At 50.2% G+C, this 22,787-nt stretch overlaps 1 protein-coding gene across 3 annotated transcripts in view; it reads left to right on the top strand.

Moving 5' to 3' along the window:
- Positions 1-22,787, top strand: part of BOC (BOC cell adhesion associated, oncogene regulated) — a 58,664-nt gene that overhangs the window by 27,964 nt on the left and 7,913 nt on the right. For 2 of the 3 annotated variants that reach the window (XM_085301431.1, XM_085301433.1), the window contains 9 exons: positions 5,306-5,479; positions 6,087-6,365; positions 14,424-14,570; positions 15,188-15,331; positions 15,663-15,956; positions 16,787-17,059; positions 17,786-18,084; positions 21,063-21,225; positions 22,177-22,287. In XM_085301431.1, the coding sequence (XP_085157557.1) occupies positions 5,383-5,479; positions 6,087-6,365; positions 14,424-14,570; positions 15,188-15,331; positions 15,663-15,956; positions 16,787-17,059; positions 17,786-18,084; positions 21,063-21,225; positions 22,177-22,287 (1,807 nt within the window). In that variant the 5' untranslated portion in view covers positions 5,306-5,382. The remainder of the gene's footprint in view (positions 1-5,305; positions 5,480-6,086; positions 6,366-14,423; positions 14,571-15,187; positions 15,332-15,662; positions 15,957-16,786; positions 17,060-17,785; positions 18,085-21,062; positions 21,226-22,176; positions 22,288-22,787) is intronic. The other variant, XM_085301432.1, reaches the window with a different exon arrangement.

The raw sequence follows: 22,787 nt of genomic DNA, 5'->3' as shown, positions 1-22,787 counted from the left end.
AAAAAAAAAAGTTGGAAGGAAGCTCCTCACACCATGTTAATCAAGGGCCACCTTTGCTCTAGCTAAAGCACTGCCTAATCACGAGCTGTCAGTTTTGAGGAGGAAACCAGGCAAGCTTTTATCCCTGTTTGCATGTACAATGCAATCCGTCCTCAACTTTAAATACATCAGGGCAGTGTTGGATGCTGCCTCTCTCTGCCCCGTCCCGACACCGACCCCTTTCTGCTCAGGCTGCTGGCTCTCCCTGGGCAGTGAGGATGTCCTCGTCCCCGTGCTTTCATGGGGGAGAGGGAGCATCTGTCCTGCTCCAGACCCCTCATTTGCCAGACCCTGCCAGAAAGARCGAATGTAGCTAATGGTGTGAAATTCTGAAATTAGAAAATGGGGTGGTGGTGGGTTGAGGTTAGCCTCTCTTTAGCCTCTCGTATGTTGCTGTTTGATGGGTTTTTGGAGTAGCAGTTTGCTTCTGCAGTTTGCAGATGCCATCTGTGCCAAGAAGTCGTGCAAGGATGTTGCAGCTGASCTGCTGGGCTGCATCACCTTGACAGTGTTTTTCAGCTTGAGAGTGTGGTTTTTTTGGGAGGGGGAGGGGGGTTGTTTGTTTTTGTGTCTGTGTTTTTTGTAAAGGTCAACTTAGCCCTGCAACCTGTGATCCACCTTGAWGACAGCTCAAGTCCTCTTCTGTGAGTCAGTTTGAGTAGCTAAAAGCCAAGAAATGCCAAGATATGAAATGGAAAAGGTGCCTGTCACCTGCAGGCTCTGCTGGACCGGGGTTGTCCCGGCGCCGCTGCAGCGCAGGGCGAGCACGCAGGCATCCCTCCCTCCGCTTGTCCTAGTGCGTGGCAATGCTTGGTGCTGCCCTTGCGCTTTCCCCTCGGAGTTCAGGGGGATCTTGGTGCTTTACCATCCCAGGCTGCCTTTGCTTTTCCCTGCKCCCTGCATCCGTCCCTGCGCCGCAGCCCGGGAGCAGGGCAGAGGCTGGTTTCTATTTGGGAGCCCCGTAAATCACAGCCGGCTCTATGGCCAGCCCTTGTTAAGCAGGAGGGGGCCTGGGGCTGTGGGCAGCATTTCCTCAGTAAAACCTTCAGTCTCTAATCAGCAGACACCTCTCGTGCTGCGTCTGTTTAATTCAGAACGCCTTTTGCTGTCCAGCTTTATCTCCCTCCACCATGCACACGCTCCTTTCTGCCCTTTTCATACCTTCATCCCCTTTACTAAATGGTTTTTCTTGCTCCTCTCCCTTTGCCGTCCTCTCCGTCTCTGTAACACTGTGCCGGGTGCACGTGTGCAGCAGGAAACCGAGCTGACAGATTTTACACCCACTCTATCTGATGAAGCTCTCATTAATTTTATTCTCCTAATGACCTCTCCTTTGAGTTACTGGGCTGTCTGTAAGGGACTTAGAGCCCTCATTCCACTGATAGGAAATTATTTTAACCCGTCAGGAAAGAATTAAGCAAAAACAAATAAATAACTTTTTCTTCCCCTGCTGAAGCTCTTCAGGTGACCTTAACGCTTTCTTTTCCAGAATAGCACTGAAGTGTGAGCTGTTGAGACTCACGCTCTCAGTGGCAGGAGGAAAAAGGACTGTCAGCACCCAGGGATATTTCTTTGAGGACCTACCTTGAGGAGAAGAGGCAGCAGAGCAGGCTCCTGGTGCAGGGCACGGCTTCCTGCCCAGCAGCACTCGCTCTGGGAGCGCCTGGGGCGCCCTCCGCTCCACACCTCTGCTGCCTTTCCCGCTGCCGTCAGCTCTGGGGCTGCTTACAAGGACCTTGGGCAGATCAAAATCTGCTTGACTAATAAAGTTCCTTGCTTTGCACTACTTGCAGACTGCTTAAGGGCAACATTTTCAAAAGARGTCAGTTCCCATTTAGGCATCGGAATAAGTTGGTTGCCTATTCAGAAGAGCTCAGCATGTCAAGAACTGAATGCTTTTGAAAATCTGGCTTCAATTGTGGAAGCTGAGAATTTCTAAATCTGGCCCGGGATCCTAGTAGTTCTTTTGGAATTGATGTTTTCATTCATTTTCCTCATTATTTTTATGCTAGTCATTTACTTTTTGTACTTCACTCAGCTGTGAAAGAAATGACCACATGTCCCTATTTAGAGCTCATATTCTGCMTAGAGGTTTGGGGAGGTACCATACACTTGCTGTAACACACCTTCTCTCCTCAGTCTGTATTCAATACTGTTTAATCTGCCTAGTGCATTGGCCAAATTTTTTGATCTCTTTTTTTTTTCTTTTTTTTTCTTCCCCACCTATTGCCCTTCATCTTTTTACAGGGCTGAGGACAGCCAGTTTAGTCATTGCATCGATGTGCCTGGGTGGTCCTAGCTCATGAAGGGTCTGTTACACATTTTTGCTCCTCTGCCCTCCTGGCCAGAGGTTCTGCACTGTGGAGAACTGCAGGGAGGTCTGGTTGGGAACTTTTTCACCTACCCCTTCCCCCAGCATGGGCTCCAAGAAAGAACTCTCTTCTCTGTCCAACACTTTTCCATTCTTCTGCCAAACCCATCCTGATAGGGCAAATGAGTCAGCTTTACTCTGTAGCCTTCCAGCACTGGGAAGCAAGAATTATATCCTACCCTAAAAAGATTCTTCTTCTAGTTTAGTGGAAGACTTTTTATCCCCAGGACACCTTATGGTGTAAAGTGCAAACAAGGCTCATATTTTAAGCCTAAACTAACTTGAAGTCTTTTGTAGATTAATGTAATTAGTAGTGCATCAGTGGTGGTGATAGTGCATGTTCTGGCATGGATAGAGATCGGGCACTTTTGCTGCTGTGTTCAGTGGTGGTTTGCCAGAGACGGCTGCAGTGTGAGGTGGGCTGCTTTGGTAATTGTCTTACGCAGGGAAATGAACTTTAGTAACACAGATGCTCTCCAAGCTAATAGTTAAAGGATCTAGTCCTACTGTATGTGTTGGTTGGTGGGGAAAATTCTTCGAAGGCGAATTGTTGAGTCTTTTTTCCCTCATCTGAGAAGAAGAGTGATACAGGGAGTGATGAAGAGCATGGAAGGGAAATCACTTACTGTCACTTTGGCGCTAGTGGTTACCAACAGAGGACTTCCATGTGTAACAGGCTGTGTAGGTAAAAATATAAGTTTATGTAGTCTTTCTGGATGTCTTCATGGTATACATAAGCCTGATGCCTGAAGGTAGGGGGCACTTCCATGCTCCTGGCCAAATCAGGCGTGACCTAATTTACCCTGCTTCTCACTAAGGCTTATTAGCTGAGGCTTACAGCCACACTAACCATTGCTACATGACTTCTGGGAAAGACCTGGCTTGCATCTAGCCCGCTGGAAAGGCAGGCAGAGTGAGCTCACACCAGCCTTCAAAATACCATGTAAAGATGCTCTTTGTGGCATTTGCAAAGCTCCAGCTGCAGATTAGTTTATTTGGCATCTCTTCCGTTTGAAATTCCAACTCAAAATGGGTGGGTTTTTCTTTTTCCCACCTCCTCTCAACTTCAAATGAATGTCTCCTCCATGACTTGACTCCCAACCAGTTCTCTGCACACAGAGGGGCAAGGGGGCAGCTTGTGACACTGTCAAATGTGCAGAGTTTGCAGAGATGTATGCAAACTAGCTTTCTTAATTCCTGCTGTAGTCATTTGGAGCTCAGCACAGCCAGTCACAGACATTGCCACGAGTGCTGTGCTCTTGGACCTTTACTGTCACCAGTGCTCAGGTGAAGTCGTTTGAGAGCAGCCAGTGAGATTTGCACAAGTGCTGTCATTCCTTGCTAGTAGTAGGTCAGCCTTCCCTTGAAAGACTCACCAAGCATCTCACATGGAGTCTGTGGCAGTTTTTACTTCAGGAATCCCTCTTTTAGAGGTTATGTCTGAAGAGATTTGTCTCACCTTTCTAACTGAGATGGATATGGAAAGGACATGCTCAAACCAGTGATGGCTAAAGCAGGTAATGCTGCTCTGCAGGATCCARATGCTCTTGAGGATAATGATTATGATGAGGATGATGATCAGCAGTTAATGAGCTGACTRTGTATCTGTAGGGGGAGCAGGAAAAACAACTGCTGTGTGAGTTGGCTACTGTGGTGGATTTGGTCTTCGAACTCTTCTAGTGCCAATGTGGACGTGACATAGGAACAATTCTGAAACACCTTTAGACTTGCAGGTTGTCTTCTTAGGGCTGCTCCTGGAAGGAGCTGAGAATACTGTAGCTGTATTATGATTTCTGTAGGGGTATACCTCTTCTTGCTCTCAGCCCTTCAGCCTTGCTTGAAGGTGAATCCCCTCTGACATCGAAGGCATATTGGATGGTCACTCCTGGCTGCAGCCGCTTAGATTTTTTATCCCCCCTACCTGGCTTGTCTGGTTTAGGGTTCATTCATGACAGTTTCTCCAAAACAGCTGCTGCGGTATGGAGCTCTTCACAGCAATCTGGGTTGTGACACGTGGTCTTGGGCTTCAAGATTTTTGAAGATTATTGATGCTTTCAAATGTGAATGTAATGATTTGTCCAGACAGGGAAGGTCAATTCAAAATAGGCTGTGCATTTTGGGCAGAATAATTAATATGAATTCTTTCATACACGGGATCCCTTTATTTAGATTAAAGGTAAAGTATGTTAAGCCAAATTAGCTTAATCCACCTTTAGCCCAGAGCATTGAATTTAAATGAATTTGGAACTGGTCATTCCTCTTCTCCTGGAAAGGTATGTCTTCTACTTCAGAATAGTTCCTTGTAGAGAAACTTTTAGCTCACATAAGAGTCCTGTCTGGACTGGCACATGGGTATGCTCAATAGTGACATGGTAAAAGTCTCAGGAACAGAAGTGTGGGATCAACTCTGTTTTCTAGGTTAGGATTGCACTTGCATCTACTTTTCTTTGGGGGGGGCATTTAAGCTAGAGTATATTCTGCAGACACAACCAAGAAGTGGCAGCAACATTTAGCGAATATSTCCAGTAGCATTTTGTTGGAAATGTTTGTGTTTTGCTCCTGAAAATTGCGTGATATAGATTGCTGGCACAGTACAAGCATTTATTTTGCTGAATCTGAAATGGTGAAAGGGAATATGTGTGCGTGCGTGYGTGTGTACATGCATAAACACGTAAATTTATGCTGAGAGCTGTGGATATGATGTCTTGGGAGAAAAACGACCAGGGAAAGGCCTCCAGAGGCCAGGGAGGGGAAGTGCTTGTATCAGCATCTGAAGCCTGCTCAGGCCACAGACTTGGTGAATCCCTGGGAGTTTGAGGGATATTGTTAGAGAAGCCAGGGGAAAGCACAGGGAGTCTGAGGATCTCATGCCATCGTCTCTCTTGTCATCCACAGGAAGCTACTGCCACACCTCCGCTGCATCCTCTGAGGCAGCTTATGGGACCCTTCTCTGGGTGCCTCTGCTCCAAGACATGCTGTATGGGATGGCAATGACATGCGGAAGGAAGAGACCAATGTCCCCCATCCCTTGCCTGATTCTCGCAGTTGCTAGCTGCTTTGCCAAACTAAGTGAGTTTCTTTCCTTACTCAACTATTCCATTTTGCTTTATGTTTTGCTTGAGGCAAATAAAGGCTATTAAACTCGAGATAGCAGATCCCCCTTCTCTCTCAAAAGGCTTGRCTTCTCCCATTTCCCTAAGGGACATCCTGCAATGTCCAATCCCATTCTGGAGGTGGTGCAGTAAATCCTGCTGCCTCACTTCCCCTAGGGGCAAGAGGAAATCCCCAATAGCGAAATCCCTACTTGAGCAGGCAATGTTCCCCCCAGCTCTGCTCACCCAGCGTCCTCACCATGCTGCTCCCTTCGGGCTGAGTACCGTAGCTATGCCTCACGCACAGGTTCATTTCTCTCTCCATTCCTTCATCAATAGCTTTGACCAAAGATCTGGGTTCAAATGYTCCCTGAGAGGAGAAGGGGTTACAGTTGGAGCTGGACRTCTCAGCATGGTAGTGCTAAAGAAGAATAGGGCTGATGTGCATCTCCAAGCACTAGGGTGGAKGTAGGGGGCAAAGGAGACTATGCAGCACAACCATAGGCTGTGGGGAATCCAAAGCATACCAGCACTAGAGTTATTTTTCCATCTTTTCTTATTTCCTTTTCTTTCCCTCTGTGCAGGTGAATCTCTGCAGGTCACTGTCCAGCCTGCCTCCATTGTCCAAAAGCTGGGAGGCTCGGTCAGCCTAGGGTGTGTGGTGGACCCCCCCAGGGTGAACCTTACCTGGAGACTGAACGGGAAAGAGCTGGTTGGATCAGACAACATGCTGGGTATCCACATTGAACGAGGGAAACTCCTCATCACAGCCCTCAACAACCACACCGTGGGGCGCTACCAGTGCATCGCTCGTGTGCCTGAAGGAGTCATTGCCAGTGTTCCTGCAGTGGTAACGTTAGCTAGTGAGTAGTTTCAGTCTTTGCCATCCCCTGTATTGCTTGGCCTTCACTCATGCATCTTAGGAGGGTCGTCCGAGCTCACTTGTTCCCACTGGTGTCAGGGGAGTGCTCCCTTGGCCTAGGCCATTTTATAGCATTTTCAACCGCAGACTGACTGTTGTGTTGTAGTCTGGCCATGACCCAAGAAGTTCTTGTGCATGACAGGCTACAGACCTGTCCTGCAGTGAGTTTACGCAGGCTCACAAAGAGCAGAAACAATGTCAGCTATGAATTTTGTGCGTGCGCATTCGGTTCCCTGACCTTATGTTGCCTCTTCTAGTTGCTGAGTTCTTAACTGAGGTTACCAAAAAATACCTGCTGGTGCTGATCAACAAAGTACTGCCTGGGCTGTGGGGCTGTTGCAAGACAGCGGTCAATATCTACTATCTTTTGCTGCCTGCCTGTCCCACAGAAAGYGCGAGTGCCTTGCCCTGCTCATGCTGTGGTGAGACCTGCTGTTTCTGTGCTGCTCTGAATTCGTATTAGGGTTGTTCCTTGCTGGGGAAAGGGAGAGATGAGGGAGCTGATGTCTTGCTTAAGGAGGGCCTTGAATACATGAGGCCAATGAAGGCAAAGGCCTGCATGCTTCTGGTTTGATAAGGCAAGAGCAGCAGTTGGCAGGACACAGGGACAGAACAGCACAGTATCTAGAAGCACTTGTAATGTGATTTTATTCTTTTAGGGGCAGGACACTGTATTTGCTACAACCACTGGGATCCCAGTGGGGCAGGATCTCCTTTCCTGGAGGTTTGTCCTCTTCATACTAGGTTGCAATGGCATGGTAGCAAGGAGCCACCTTGCTTCTGAGCCACAACTCTGAGCATGGGATTTTGCTGCTCTCTCTGAGCTTATGTCCTCCTCACTGCTGCTCTCTCATGTTGGCAACAGACCAAGGAGATRTGTGTGCATAGTCAGGAGTGTCTTAGCGTGGGGAACTTCTCTTACAGGGGTCTGATTTTGGCCAGATGTTATGCTCAAATTGGAGAAAGTGCTGTATTTGGACGCATCTGAGAAAGGGCAACCCACRCCTGCCAGGAGAAGGGGAGGCACTGTATGAATCACCCTTCTTTGGCRGCAGAGAGTCTAATCCTCTCTGAGACCTGTGCAATTTCTGACACAGCAAGTTCACGCAAAGGAGACTGCTACCCCCCGGCAGTGACAGCGCTGTCTACTGGCCCCGTCTTCTGGCTTGGGGAGGCCTCTGTCTTCCTGGAAAGGGGCAGTTTGGGGCTAAGCCTTAAGAAAGTGAAGGAGTGAAGATGTTTGTGCAAAGCAGGAGCTGGCTTTGCTTTAAAGCCAAGAGCTATTGGCTTGTCACTGATACATTAATCAGAAGTGAAATGTTTAGGCCGGGCTGGGTAGGAGGAGGAGAGGGAAAGCGAGGGAGAGTTRCTGAGCTCCAGTGCAGGGCGGGAGGGGGTTGTCACCCAGCTGAATCCGTCGGGGAATTTGGCCTGAGCTCTGCACTGAGATTAAGTTTCGGAGAACACATTCCAGAGCAGAAAGGGGGCTGTGTGCGCTGGTGGCCTGATAGAGGGAAGGAGAGGAGGGGAGAGGTGGATGGGATTACCAAGGGCATGGTTTGCATTTAGGAGAGCAGGGTGTGCTCCTCAGCCTGATCATTTCATTCTTAGAGTGAAATCTGCCCCCCCCCAATGCACACGCATACTCCTTCCTGCCCCGCAGTTTTGTCTCCTAGGACTGAGCACTACTGCTTGACCTGTCTGTCTTCTCTGGTCTAGAGTCAGTGGCAGAGGGGAGACAAGTCCTAGAGCARGAGGTTCTACCATGTCTCTCAGGGCAAATCAAAGCTATAACCAAGTCCAGCACTGCCCTGCAGCATGGCACTTTGTTGATTTAAGCCTGTCCTTTCTTCCAGTCCACACAGRCCAGGAGAAGATGAGATGAACAGTGGTGCTGAGCAGGTCCTGTTAGAACTGACCTGCCCTGTGATTATTTGCACCTTTACAGACCTAAGCCCTCTCCAGGAGCCAAGTGTCTTCAGCCACTGAATTACAACTGGGGCTGGGGATGTAAATGAGGGGGACTTGCCCCTTGGTACAACATCTGCCATGGCAAAGGCACTACTGGTAAGGGGAAGCCACAAGCACCCTTCAGTGGAGCTCACCAAACTGAGACTGGAGGTTAGGTGAATGAGCAACTAATCCATCACAGAGCTCCCCCGCTGCCCTGTGTGGATCCATGGTCTTTGTAGRGGAGGTGGGGATGGCAGCAGCTGTGTCCCACACAGATTTTGGCAGTCTTGGGCAAGAGAGAGCCCTTGGTGGAGAAGGCAGCTTGGCAGCTGATGAGTTGAGTGAGAGAGGAAAGCCCTGGAAAGATGGGGGACTGAAAGTGTAGGAAAGAAATCTCTTTTTGTGTGGCCAGAGAGAGCTGATCAAAGAACAGGTTCATGTTAGTGAGCTGGCAGCTGCTTTCTAAAATGRCTTTGCCTAAGTCTAAAATAACAGAGTAGGCACTGATTTGTACTGGGACTGAGTGTGAAAGCAGTGGTAGCAGATGTGCTATGGACTGTCACTCCAGCTCCAGACCCTGTCTGCAGAGCCTTGCTCCAAAGTGGTTTGGTGAGACAGTCCTCTCAGGAGGAAGAGGGAAGCCCCTTGCAGATAGGCATAGAAATTGATCTTCCAGATCACCTTAGGAACTGAAAGGGATTAAGAAAAAAAAGAAAGAAAAAAAAACCCAAAAAACTGAAAGTTTTAGCCCCATYCAAAAATGTCTTAGGTGGAGGGTGGGAAGTGACACTGGAGAGTGAATGATGCAAGCAGGAGAAACAAAGTGTTTTCAAGATGTTTTTCAGAAGAGGGCCAACGTCACTAGAAAAGTTGTCTTGTTAGGTTTGGAGAGAGTAGGTAGTCTAAAATTTGGCCACGAGATGTTATTTTCACTCTTTTTTCTTTTTTTTTCTCCTCCTCCTTTGGGGGAAACCCCCTAGCGTACCCCAGACTCAGTGCGCACCGTTTCTTGGTGGCCTCCTCATGTTCTGCTGACAATCAGCAAGCAGATAATCACCTTTATCTTACCGACAGCTATGGCCTTGGGACAGATACCTGCTTCTCATGTCTGTGGTACAGTGATGCCTGCTGACATTTCTGAGTCCATCTCTGCTCTCCTTGGCTTGGAGGGCTAGTTGAAACTAGCAGTTCATTCCTCGAGCAGAGATGAAGAAGTTATTGCATAGCCGAAGGGTCAAGGGAGTAGAGATCTGCAGAAAGGGGAAGGTTTCTTAAAGGCACAGCACTTCAGCCATTACTTGAGCAATTTTGAGTCCAGTTAGAGCTAGCCAGGTGCCCAGCGATGGCAAAACCCAATACTGGCAGCCTGTGGCACATCAGCATGGATGTCACTGCTGGCCGTGCTGTGTGGGGTAGGTGCTGCATTGCTCAGAGGCAGTTCTTTGGCCCCGCAGTGATGGTCTGGAGGCTGGGCCAGCTTGAATATCCCGAGCAGCGGTGGCTGGTAATCCTAATTTTTCTAAGCCTTCATATGGCTGGGAAGTACAAGAAAGAGAGAGGATTTTTCTCTGCCTACGTCTGGGTGGGGTGGCAGATTTGCCATCACATGAGAAGCTCTGCTCCAGCCCGTTTACCGAGTGGAAGTGCTGTTTGAAAAAAGTATAGCTCCTATGAGCCGTAGGGGAGCACATAAATTCATGAGGAATACGAATGTGTTGATGTGGGCTGGTTCTGCACCAGCAAAAGACTTTGAGTATTCAGAGCCCTGGTGGGACTAATGGGGCAGCTCAGCAGCTCTCAGCAAAAAAAAAAAAAAAAAAAAAAACTCCAAAGTGCTTTGCCGCTGTGAAGCGGGCAGCCAGGAGTGGTTAAAGCCGTGCGACTCGCAGCACTGGGCTTGCGCGTTGAACGTCCGTGCATTTTGCACAACAGCAAGCCTGACCTGCAGAGAGGTGACATTAATTCAGACAAGCGGGGAAGTAAATGGCATCCAGCTGCTTCAGCCCATCCCTGTGCAATCCCCTGCTATCCTGGGGCCAAACAGCACGGACACGAGCTGGAGCCGTTCCCAGTGACTTCAGGTTAGACCTACGCAGGCCAAGGCAACGCTTGATGCCAATCGAAGGATCAGCTGCAGCGCCCGGCGAGGAGTTTCTGCGCTGGGTTTCCTGGAGGCAGTCCCGGGGGCAAAGCCGGGCATTCCCGCCTGGTGCCATTTAGCCGTGACCCCGTGCTGGGCTGCGCTCGGGATCCCGCAGGAATTTGCAGCTGCTTTTGGCAGCCAGCCCCTTTCATTTTCCTCCTGCCGGGGCCTCTCKCCTGATTACTCCCCTGATGCATGCACCGGCGGCAGGGCAGGAGGGAGGATTTCAGCTGCACRTTGGAAAAGCATTTGCTCACCCAGCAAGCTTCCCAAGAGCCCCGGCTCCGGGGGCAGAGGTGAAGCGAGGAGGGGAGCGAGGAAAAACACAGGTGGTATTTCCTGAGCCGGCCCGCAGAGGAGAGAGCCGGCGGAGATGTGGCGGCGAGGTTGGGAGGTGGCCTGGGGCCGGGGGAGCGAGGCGGGAGCGAAATGCCGTGGGGACCTGGCGAGACGGCGGCTCCGCCGGCGGCTCTCCGGACGGAGTGAACGGAGCAGCAGTCGCGGTGCAGCTCGGCCCAGGCGAGAGCTGTAGCCCCGGGCTGCTCCGACAGCCAAATGGGATGGGGGGTTAGCAGGGAAAGCTGCCCCCCTCGCCGTTTGGGCTGGGGGACCCTCCGTCCTGGCTGCTCTCCGGGGCTCTGCCTTCCCTCCCTGACCTTTCTCTACCCTTGAAGTGAAGGCAACAGGGAAGACTTTCACCTTGAGGGGCCTGCTTTTATTTACTATTACGCTTTTTGTAAAAGTTATTTATGGCCTCCYGTTCGTTTAATCTGATCTGTCTAGCCTGCCTTGTTGCTTGGCCCGGGGCCCTGGTGTTCAGCTGGTTTTGCTCCCCGACGACAGCGGCTCGGCTAGCCGCGGGCCTGACCCTCCTCGCGCTCCTGCTCGCGGGATCACGCCTGCGAGCACGGCGCAGATGGACACGGGCAGCGGCCTTCGGTCGCACCCTCTTTAAAAAGAAAAAAGGCGGGTGGGGGGGGGAGGGAGGTGGAAAATCCCTGTTATCCCAGGGCATCTGGGGTTTGCAGCGCTCCGGCACCTCCTGGCCTGTGACGCTGCCGCAGAGTGGGCAAGCAGAGGGGGCGAGTGCTGGGCCCCCGCGCCGGAGCTGCGCTTCCTTGGCCGGTGTCCGCCTCGTGCTGCGCTCGCCCGTGCCAGCGGAGAGGGGCGGCGGGCAGCGCTCCCGGGCCGAACCCCCCGGCAAGCGCAGCGGCGTTGTCCGCGCCCGGCGCGGAGCCGGAGCTGCCCTCTCTTACACAAGCGAGTCTTTTCGGCAGCCAAAATCTCGCGGTTGTTTTCCGTCCCGGGGAGGCTGGCGTTGCCCGGCGGGCGCCGCTGCAGCGGAGCCCTTGGTCTGTGCTTTCTGCKGCCGCCTCTCTGGCTCCTGGGCCCCTCTTCCCTCTTCTGGGGGCCGTGCGTGTGTACGTGCAGATCCCTGCCAGCATTGCTGGGACCTGTGCCTTGGCTCCGAAATCTTAATTTGGATGTGATGAATTCAGACCACCAAGGCGCACATTAATTTTCCTGATGCTCGTTTATATTTTGTTGATTGGAGAAATGTGTGCGATGCGGGCAGGCAGACACTGGGTTCTCGCCTTTTCTCCACCTCTTTCCATTTTTGTGCCTCTTACTGTTTCATTCCTTGATCAAATAGGAAAAGCAAAAAAGAGAAGATATCCAGCACCTTCCCCCTCCCTAGCACTAACTTTCGTTGTTGGTGGAGCAAAACGTGCTGCCGCTTTCTCACAAGTTAAGAGTTAACCTTCATCTGGCCTTAATACCCAGTGGAAACATGGCTCCCCTCCTCAGCTTGCCTTAAAGGATTAATCACATTTCTGAAGTTCACTCTTATTCCTTTTTTTATTATTATTATTTTTTAATTGAGTGGTGCCAAGAAATTCCAGAAGTATTAAGCGTGTTCTCTGCAAATCATTTTTATGACATTGCAAAACCTCCCCTTCTCTTTTCAACCTCCTCGCCGCTCCTCAAATCTGGGCACTGGAACACTCGCCTCTCCGGTTGGCGTTCGGGGAGGCTTTTGCGCTGCCTTGCCAAGAGAGATGTTTTTTATTTAAACTTTATAAAGGATCTTGCTTTAATCAGAAAGTCTATTTGAGAAATTTCATGTCACTTTTCCATGACTGTGGGTGGGAGAAGGTTGGAGCCAGAGCCGTCTTTTGCTCTTGGAGAGCTGCTATATTTCCCAGAGAACAAAAACACATTTTTCTGCTTGCTTGGGGCTGCCAAGGGACGGTTGCGTGTAGGCCGCTCTCCACAAGCCCTTTTATTCCCCCCGCAAACTCCAAACTGCCCGAGGTCAAAGGCACCACATATTTGGATTGGTTTTGAGGGGTGATGGAGCTGTTGACAGCGCCCGGCCTTGCCGGGTCATGGCAATGGATGTAAYGTGTTGCCTTAGCGTGGGGTTTTGAAAAGAAAATGTGGTCTCATCCTGATTTAGTGGCCTGCAACTCAGAAGGCGTGTGCTAGTACTGTGTCCTGTGGCAGATCGGCTCTGCTGAGCCTTGACGCAGTAACGTAACTTGCTGCTGCAAGGTGCAGAGCTGTCACTGGTGGTCAAGTGGGCTGGTGCACAGCACTATAGAAATGCATGAAGGGGACTTTTTTTTTCCAAGTAGGATGGAAAAATTCCAGGCAAGGATGCACAGCTTTTCCATTTCAACTGCCAGTTGTCATTGGCCAAAACTCAGTGCCCTTTCCCTCGTTGGTGGCGGGGCCCTGGTACAAATCTCCATACCCAAAAATCAGGTGCAACCGTGTGCAGAGGCAAAGGCAGGGATGATGGGTTTGTGAGGCCATTTGCGGCTGGTCTGGGGAGATGGTGGCTGCACGGCGCAGGACAGACTTGGGCACRAAGTCAGTCTGCCTCTAGGGCTGCGGATGGGAGCCCTCAAAGCATTTTGCTGATGGCCTTCTACTTTTCTGGCCCAGCTGGCTGAAGCAAGCAGCTGGGACAAAAGAGGGAGTGAAGGGGAAGGGACTGAGCTTGGGGGAGGTCAAGCCTGGGAAAACATCCCCCTTTTTTGATGGACTTCCCAAATGGACTAGCCAGCAGGCAGGCACAGGTGCCTGGTCAGATGCCTCTCCTGCTGAAACCCTATTTGTTCCTCCTAGTCTGCTCTTCTTTCTTTCTTTCTTTCTTTCTTTCTTTCTTTCTTTCTTTCTTTCTTTCTTTCTTTTTCTTTTTCTTTTTCTTTTTCTTTTTCTTTTTCTTTTTCTTTTTCTTTTTCCAAAAAGCCCCCTTGACTGGCATCTCGCCCCAGGAATGCAGTGCAAAAGCAGGGGACCCACTAGCCCTCAAACAAACTGCACCAAAGTAGCTGCTGTACTCTCAGGAAAGCTTCCCAGCCCTTACCTCCTGTTACCTTGGCTTTTGCAAGCTAACCTGCTAAAGGAGACTACTCGCTGCCCTCAGGTTTTCCTTGTGATCCTCCTGCTCTTTGAACGACGGTGCAGGCACTATTCAGACGTACTAAAACTCTAGTGGTTAACCAGTTTGGGCTGTAAAATATGTGGCTGGAGCAAGAATTCCTTGCACGGAGATGTCAATTGTTCAGGCAGTGGGAGAGTTGGAAGCTGAGCTTTAGGTCTGCAAAACACATGCTGAGAATGACACCTTTCCTGCTTTGCATTCCTTCTCCTGCACTTGCCTTTCAGAACAGGTATTTCCCCTTTGTTAGTCAAAATAAGTCATGTGGAGTCTTTTGCTTCTGAATTTTGTTACCCGATCCTCCCAAATTTTGTTTGTCTTTGCTATCACCTACCTTTTGATGCTAGCTTTATGATTTGGTTTCTCTGGAAGGTTTCTGAGGTGCTCTATCTAGAGCCAAAGCTGGGGTGCTGAACCAGCCTGTGAGACACTGTCCTTTGCTCTCTTTACAGATCTCAAAGATTTCAAGTTTGATGGCCAGCATGTGATCGAGGTAGATGAGGGGAACACAGCTGTGATTGCCTGCGACCTGCCTGAAAGCCACCCTAAGGCTCAGGTCCGCTACAGTGTGAAGCATGAGTGGCTGGAGGCATCCCGAGGTGAGCCGCCGGTGGGGGCAAGTACCGGGAGGGCTCCTCCCTCCCGTCCTCCTCTCACAGCCTCAGTTTTACCCTTCCCTAGCAGCAATAACTTTCTCTGTCTAATAGGTTTTTTTGCACTGGCCTGAGCACAGGTTATTTTAGCACCTCTGCTAAGTCTCGCCAATGCCCCCCACTAGCTACAACTGGGAAGCCACGTTTAACACCAACTCATGAAAGGGGAGAGGAGGCAGAATTAGCTGCTACACCATATTGCTCTTCATTGGGCTTCTTCATTTGTTCATGAAGTATTCCTCTAGTCCAGTCCCTCAATAAAGATGACTGAATCTAGCGGAATTTTTTAAATTTGGATCTGAATTTTGCAGCATCACACCATTTGTTGCACATACCTGTGACAAGTTTGCATCGCATGAGACTTCCCTCCTTCCCCTGCTGCTTCATTATCCCCCTCATCCCCTACCCCTAGTGCTGGAACCAAAGGGTTCATTTCACTGCTGTCARTGTCATCCCGTTCTTTTCTCCCTTCCCATTTGCCCACATATTCCTTCAGGGTGCTGTGTTATTTCTGGAGGGATATTCCTTATGACCACACACCATCTCCCCTTCTCTCCATATAGACAACTACCTTATCATGCCATCCGGGAACCTTCAAATCGTCAATGCCAGCCAAGAGGATGAGGGAACTTATAAATGTGCTGCCTACAACCCTGTGACTCAGGAGGTGAAAACTTCGGTCTCCAGTGAGAGGCTCCGTGTAAGACGTAAGCCGTTCTCCTTTCACTGCACGTCCTCCTTAAGAGCTTCAAGCCTTGGGAATGCATACCAGTGCTAGTCCAGCTGGTTTTCTGTATGAAATTACTTTATCAGCTGCTGGGAAAACTCCAGTCCAGCAGCAGGAGGCCGTGAGGTCTACTCCCCAAGGTATGTGTGTGCAACCCCTGGGATTACTGTACCTCCTCAGGGGTTGCATACACATACCAGTGCAGGAGAACAGCCTTAACCCTACCATTTCCCCTACCTATACTCTGTACAGGGCATTTTCCCCTGGCCACTTTCTTTCCCACTCGCCTCCCTTCCTTCTGTCCTTGACAGGCTCCACAGCAGAGGCAGCTCGGATAATCTACCCACCTGAAGCGCAGACCATCATTGTCACCAAAGGCCAAAGCCTCATCTTGGAGTGTGTGGCCAGTGGCATCCCACCTCCRCGGGTCACTTGGGCCAAAGACGGTTCCAGCGTGTCTGCATACAATAAGACACGGTTCTTGCTCAGCAACCTCCTGATTGACCCCACAAGTGAGGAGGATTCTGGGACCTACAGCTGCATGGCTGACAATGGGGTTGGTGAGACTGGAGCTGCATTCATCTTCTACAATGTGCAGGTGTTTGGTGAGTGCTGCAATAGCCTTCGCTYGCCTTGTTCCAGGAAGGGCTTGGACTTTCTCCACTATGTTCATGGGAAAATACTAGTGCTGCTATTTCTCTCCCTGGACAAACCATAATGCAAGGAAAATTCCTACTTGAGGTTCCAGTTTCTAAGATATAAGATGACTTCTTCGTTGGGGGTGCTGGTTCCTCCATCCTGAYATCCCACCATGAGTGAGAGATAATGGATCCCCTCTTTCCTCTGGGCAATCCCTTCTCTTACTGTTTGCATCATTAGGTTTTCACTAACACTGACTGGTGCAGGACTGAACTGCTTCTTAGACATATTTGACATTGCCATAGGGAAGATGTCAGGGGGTGTCTTGATCTCTGCTCTGCTCTGTAAGGAAGCACTCTCTGAGCTGGGAAATGTAAGGGACAGTATAGCTTAGATATTTCCACCACACATCTTTCCCTTTCTGACAAGCATTAGGGAAGATATGCCTACGTTTTGTTGGAGTGCATTTCATTCGGGTGCTGATCTATGGTTGGCAAAAGCACAACCTTAGCAGGGCAGTGTTTCAGCTAAGAAAAATGGGATTTGTATGTGACTGCTGTCACCATGGGACTGAGAAGGGCAGCTGGCCTTGGACCGCTTCTCCTTSTAGCTCATGTGGATGCTAAAGGGGAGGAGTAACAAAGCAGACCCCTGTGGGCCCCTGCAAAGGGAGGACTGGRAGGGCTGAAGATCTGTGCCTTCACCCTCATCCCTACCAGAGAGGGTAGTCCAAAGTCATAACTGTGCCGTGCTGCTTGCAAAGTGGTGCTCAGCAGCTGTATTTTTCCTCACACAGAGCCTCCAGAAGTCACCATGGGGCTGTCCCAGCAAATCATTCCCTGGGGCCAGAGCGCAAAGTTCACCTGCGAGGTGCGAGGGAACCCCCARCCCTCCGTCATGTGGCTGCGCAACGCTGTGCCCCTCTCCTCCAGCCACCGGCTCCGGCTGTCCCGCAGAGCGCTGCGGCTGGTCAGCGTAGGGCCTGAGGATGAGGGTATATATCAGTGCATGGCAGAAAATGAAGTCGGCAGTGCACAAGCCATGGTGCAACTGAGAACAGCTCGACCGGGTAAGTCTGTACCCAGTACCTTTCTCCAAGCTCGTGACTATTCAATCACAGAGCCTAATGCACTGGGAAGGACCAGAGGGGAGCAGGAGAAGAAAGTCTGTGTGTAACCATCATGCTTGTGTTGGAGCTGCTGTGTTCTTCCCTCCCTGTCACTGTACAGTCCTAGGGTTTCTCTGACTAGAATCTCCTTATCTCCCTGTAGGAACGGATGATAGCTATGCCACACGTGCATACTACATGAGATAGCTGTACGTGAGAGGCAAGGAGCACCGTAGTGTAGTGCCTTACCTCTTGGCTTATTCAGCTCTCTGTGTCTGAGTTTGCACTGAGCAAGAGTGTAAACACTGATGTGGGTGGATGCAGCTTGGGTAAAAGAGGTGCCTTCCGTTTACTTGGTCCATGCTGAGCCTATTCAGGGTAAGAATGGCTTCAGAGGGGTAGGAAGCACCATGTAACCAAGGGCTGTTCTGAAAGAGGCCTCAGTGAGGCTTGTTACATTTGTACTGGGAGAAGGAGAACCTGTTCCCAACAYCTTTTCAAGTGGCATAGCAGCCAGCACTGCCTGGGACCTGATGCCTCTAAGACTCCTGTGCCACAGTGAGTGGGTACCTTCAGGCTTCTGAGAGGATTCATTTAAGGGGCTTCTGATTGCTCTGCCTTCACTGCARACTGGAACTGGCATTTGCCCTGCCTGCCCCACTCATTCACTCTGGGCATCTTTTTCAGGAACTACCCTGAACTCTGGGCGAGATGCCTGGCTGGGCTCAGCTCAGCCGCCAACACCACCTTCCAGAGACAAAGCTCTAAAGCTGCCCCTGGATAAAGCRGGACTGCCAAAGCCTGGGACAACCCCTCTGGCAGCGTCTCTACAGTGCACAGCCAACAGGGAGTCCATATCTCCAGCTGAGGCCCCTATCATCCTCAGTTCTCCCCGGACATCCAAGACGGACAGCTATGATCTGGTGTGGAGACCTCGTCCTGACAGCAGAGCCCCCATCCTCTATTACGTGGTGAAGCATCGCAAGGTATCACTGTTTTGCCCTGCTCCCATCTTTCCTCAGCACCCGTTCTATAGGTCACCTGGTGGCCTTGTTGCACATTTGCATGCTCCATGGGCAAATATGGGGCATGGGCACCCATAGCTCACTGGCAGCGCTGGTTGGTATGACATCCTCAGCTGCAGCCTCAGTCCACTGAGGTGTGAGGAGGGCAGGCTGTGAGAGGTTTGCTAAGCTCTCCAAGAGCAGTGCCCAGAGCAGCGCGTGTGTCTGCATGAGCAGAGGGTGTATGCACACCCATGTGTATTTCCAGCTTAACAGACTTCCCCTTCCAAGTCCCAGCTGTGGGCTTGCACAACCGGGAAGTCCTGAGGGCAGGCTGTGCRGTGACTGGCTCTGTAACACTCCTGTCTTGGCTGACTCTCACAGTGGCCCGAGCCAGCAGGAGCTGGGGGATGCGGCACCCTTGAAAGGCTCAGGCTGCTGGATGCAGAGCAGCAGCCTCTCCCAGCCCGCACACACCTGCCTTGCCAAAYGAAGGGCGCTGTTCGGCAGCGCTGAAGCCCCCACGCTCAGTGACAATGAGGAGCAGGCAGAGAGCTGCTACAGCAATGCTAAATCTTGAGGGGGTCCCAAGCCACCTGTTTCTCAGGGTTTTATTGTAGAAGATGAAAGACAGTGTGCTATCGAGCACGTCTCTTGGCTGACGGCACAGAGCAAGCCCCCAGCGCACCGACAAGCAGCCCTGCCGAGCCCTGGGGTTCCTGCCCTTCGYCTCTGCTTCTCAGCATGGCAGGCAGACTTCTGACAGGGCTGCAGCCTAGCGATTGCTCTAAAATATCAAAGCACCATTGAGGTAAAAATTCTGCTTTCAAGGTGTAGAGCATGCCTTGTTATTTTACAGGGGATTCAGGGGGAAAAAGAGCTTGGATTTATCTGTTTGCTTCTTGTATTTCTTTGGGCTATGCAGGGAGTTGCACTTGAGTGGTAAGTTTTGTTTTGGGGTTCAAGTACATTCCAGATTTGGATTCCCAGCCACTGCTAGGCACCATTTTCAATTATATGTGTATCTATTTTCCTGGAATTTTTTTGACTTCGTGAAAATATTTGTTATATTAGGAGGCTTTTATAACCTCTGCATGCATCCATGATTTCTTTCTAAACAAAACTTAAACTGAGGGTTTCAGCTAACCATCTCTTTAAATAGCCCTTTGAAACAAAGACATGAGATGCCAACACAAGAGCACAACAGGCAACTTTAAATTAAAAAATACCAAAAACCACACCAGACTGTTGGGTCTATTTGTCTGCCAGGAAGAGATGTGTCCCGCAATGGCATATCATATAACAACTAATTCTGCATGTGATCTTAACTTACAGAGTGGAGTCTGACCATATTTTATTTGTTTTTCAGCACTTCACCTGGAAGGGTCTGTAGGGCAGTGGAGGTCACCATGGGTCACTGCAGTTTGCAGTAATATGTTTTCAGTGTAGTCCAAATTCTCAGCTGGAGACTCTTTCTTAGGAGGCTTAAGGATTGTATGGGAAGGGCTTGGTCCCAATAACCCTTAAACTTGTTTAGAAAGAGTGTCTTTCCRTCAGAGATGCTTAGAATCAAGTTATATAATGATCTGGGTTTAACATCTCTGGCTGGAACTGCGTGTGTGTAGCRAGGGAAGGAATCAATTCAGCCACAAAAGAAAAGGCTCTTTGGGTGAAAGGTGGCTAAGGAAAGCCAAACCTGCTGACAGGAGACTTAAATTTGTACTGTGCTTGGGTCTGTCTCCCCTCTAGAAAATATCTCAGGATGTTTCTTTTCCCTACTTCTACACTGCCCTTAAAATCTCAATGGCCTGTGAGCAGTCAGATGCTACACAGCCATTATCTTTGTTTCTTAAGAATTTCTCTTTCATTTTCCTGGACATTACCAGTCTTTAGAGCTCCCCTCCTTGGCCTCACAACTCTACAGGCTCAGGAATAAAAATAAAACCGAGCAGGCATTAATCAGTCAGTGTCAAACGCTAAGAGAAGATAAATGATACAGCAGAGTCTTGGCATTTCCGTTTTGTTGCGTTGCCTGCACTGCTAATGCTCTTTTCAGCACTGGGTCACTTCGGTGTCCTGTGTATTTGCCTGCAAAAATATTATCCTTGCAGCTGGGGAGAAAGAGGAAGGTCCCACCTTCCCTCCCCCTCTGTCTGGGGCATCAGGACATCACTGAAAAATGTGCCATTTCCAACCYTTTCGGGGGTCCACAGACATACACTGTTTAGTCCCTGCTTAAACACTAGGGTTCCTCAATTGAGCCAGGAAATGCCAGTGGGGAGGCTTCATAGACTTAAGTCTGCCCACCTCCAAGTGTCCTGGGCTTCCCAAAATCCCATAGCATAGTTTGAAATGGCACATCCTAGAAAGGGGTTGAACCCTCCTCCCCAGGCAAAGAAATGAGAGCACTGAGGGGGTGGTCAGCCTCCTGCTCCAATAAAGCTAGRGAAGTTAATGGAGTAGGCAATACATAACTGGATAAAAAGCCATTATTCAAGTGATTTTAGGTCCAGATCACCAAAAGCGGTTTCCAGGCACCTCATTCCATGGAAATGGGCAGCTCAGGGTTTGGAGAGTAGAAGAGATTTGGCTCCTAAACCCATTAGATCCTTTAACTAACTGCCTTTTGTGAGCATAACTGCTCCAGAGCTGTATGGCACTGCTGCATGTATTGAGGAACAGTGATAGCAGAGGGGAGCAGCAGATAATGTAGGGGTGAGTTAACCTCTGAGGCAGCTAGGCATCAAGAAAATACTTCCATGCTTGGTGACTTGTCCTGTTTATACCTGAATCCTTCACCTTTGTGAAAACAGGCTGAAAAATTCTTCCTCCTTTGCAGAAGGGGAGCAGACAGGGAAGTTAGCCCAGTTGCTATGACCTGTAATGCAAGTTTCTGAGCTTGAAGCAGGCAAGAAGCCAAGCTCACCCCGAGCTCTGCAACATGTACATTGGTCTTTCAGCAGGTCTCCAACGCCTCAGACAGCTGGACAGTGAGGGACGTTCCAGCGTCGCAGCACCGCCTGACCCTGACCAGGCTGGACCCTGGGAGCCTCTATGAGGTGGAGATGGCTGCTCACAACTGTGCTGGCGAGGGACAGACAGCCATGGTGACCTTCAGGACTGGTAAAGGTCAAACCTTTCCCTGGGCGTTTTGCTTTGAGTCACTGGGAAGTACCCTTGGAGACACCATCCTCCAGCCTTGAGGTGCAGGCCCAGTGCTGGCCCCCTTCTTATAGCCTGCCATGGCCTTTGAGGCAAAGGGGCTGTTCCTGCTCTGGAAATGTACCTGCCCTTGAGCTCAGAGCAACTTTGACAAAAGGGAGAGYGAAGGGAAAGGACAGCATGTCTGAAATGGGGAAAGGGAAAATAAAATCTTCACTTCTCCTCCTCCGGATAGRGTAAGTTGCTTCCTGTCTAGGTGACTCAGTTGGACACCTGCAGAACCATAGGAAGTAGGTCTGGAGCAGATGTCAAGAGGTCACTTAATCTGTCCTCTGCCTAAAGACAGGATCAACTGTGCAGGAGTCTTTCCTGGCTGGTGTTTATCTAATCTGTTCTTAAGTGCCTGTCCTTCACTAAAGGAAACTCCAAGCTTTCCTCAGGATCAAGCTACTTTACCATTAAAAAGGTGTTTCAAAAGCCTAAGCTAAGGTTCCCTGCCCCCTTGCCGCCTTTCCTGTCCCCAGCAAGCATGAGGAATGGCATTCCCTTTGTAGCAACCTTCCACATAGACGTGGCGGGTCCCCATCTCCCCTCAGGCCTCTCTCTTGTGCTAATTACCACTTTCTYAGGTAGAAATCCAGCAACAACTTTTTCAGAAAACCAATTAAATTTTAGAAAATAAAATGTTGGTGGGGTGGGGAAAAGCTGTTAATAGTTTAACAAGCCTGCACTTTAGTGCAGCTTTTAGTTCCTGTCTACAAGTAGAGAGCTTTGAACGTCTAGGGCTGTTTTGGTCCAAAGAGTACTTATCCCAGCAGCCTTGCATGGGAATATTTTGTTTGCCCATCACAGCAAAGATTAACTTTCTCGTGTGTCTCCTCCTCATTGATGCCGTCTCTCCCTTTTGGGTAGGCCGGCGTCCAAAGCCAGAGATTGTCGCCAGCAAAGAGCAGCAAATCCAGAAGGATGACCCAGGCACAAGCACTCAGAGTAGTAACCAGTCCGACAACAGCCGTCTCTCCCGTAAGGCCCTGCCTGAACTGAGCAAGGAGGGAGGGTGAGGGGTGCTGGGTCTGTTCTAGGTGATAGTGGTCAGGCTGTGCTGGGGTTAAAGCCTCYGCTGGGTGAAGCAAGACTGTGCAAAGCTGAATGGGTCGTCTCTAGCTCCTGACAAGGACTGGTGCTTCTYGGACCCCTCTGCTATTGCTCTGGCAGGCAGTCTCAGGAGAGMAGGTTGATCCCCATGGCCTCTCCCACCGTTAATGCAGAGAACCTCTCAGAAGCTTTATCTCTTCCTGAGTTTCACATGAAGGGTTCAGACAGCCCCGCCACAGAGTCCACGGATGTGCAGCACCCRGGAGGAACAAGCTCCCATGCGCCATCACGTGCTGAGAGACAGAAGAGAACCCAGTCCTTGCAGGTCCTGAAGTCCTTGTCTCTTAGTTAAGCCCTACAAAGGGCCCACTCCAGGGATGGAGATTGCCCCAACTCAGCCATTTTGTTGCACTGGAGAAATGTCAGTT

This window comes from Rhea americana, unplaced genomic scaffold (genome assembly GCF_003343005.1).
Source record: "Rhea americana isolate MKP2758 unplaced genomic scaffold, rheAme1 scaffold_177, whole genome shotgun sequence".
Taxonomy (NCBI): domain Eukaryota; kingdom Metazoa; phylum Chordata; class Aves; order Rheiformes; family Rheidae; genus Rhea; species Rhea americana.
The sequence above is the reverse complement of the archived record's forward strand: the minus strand, read 5'-3'. Positions and strand labels throughout refer to the sequence as shown.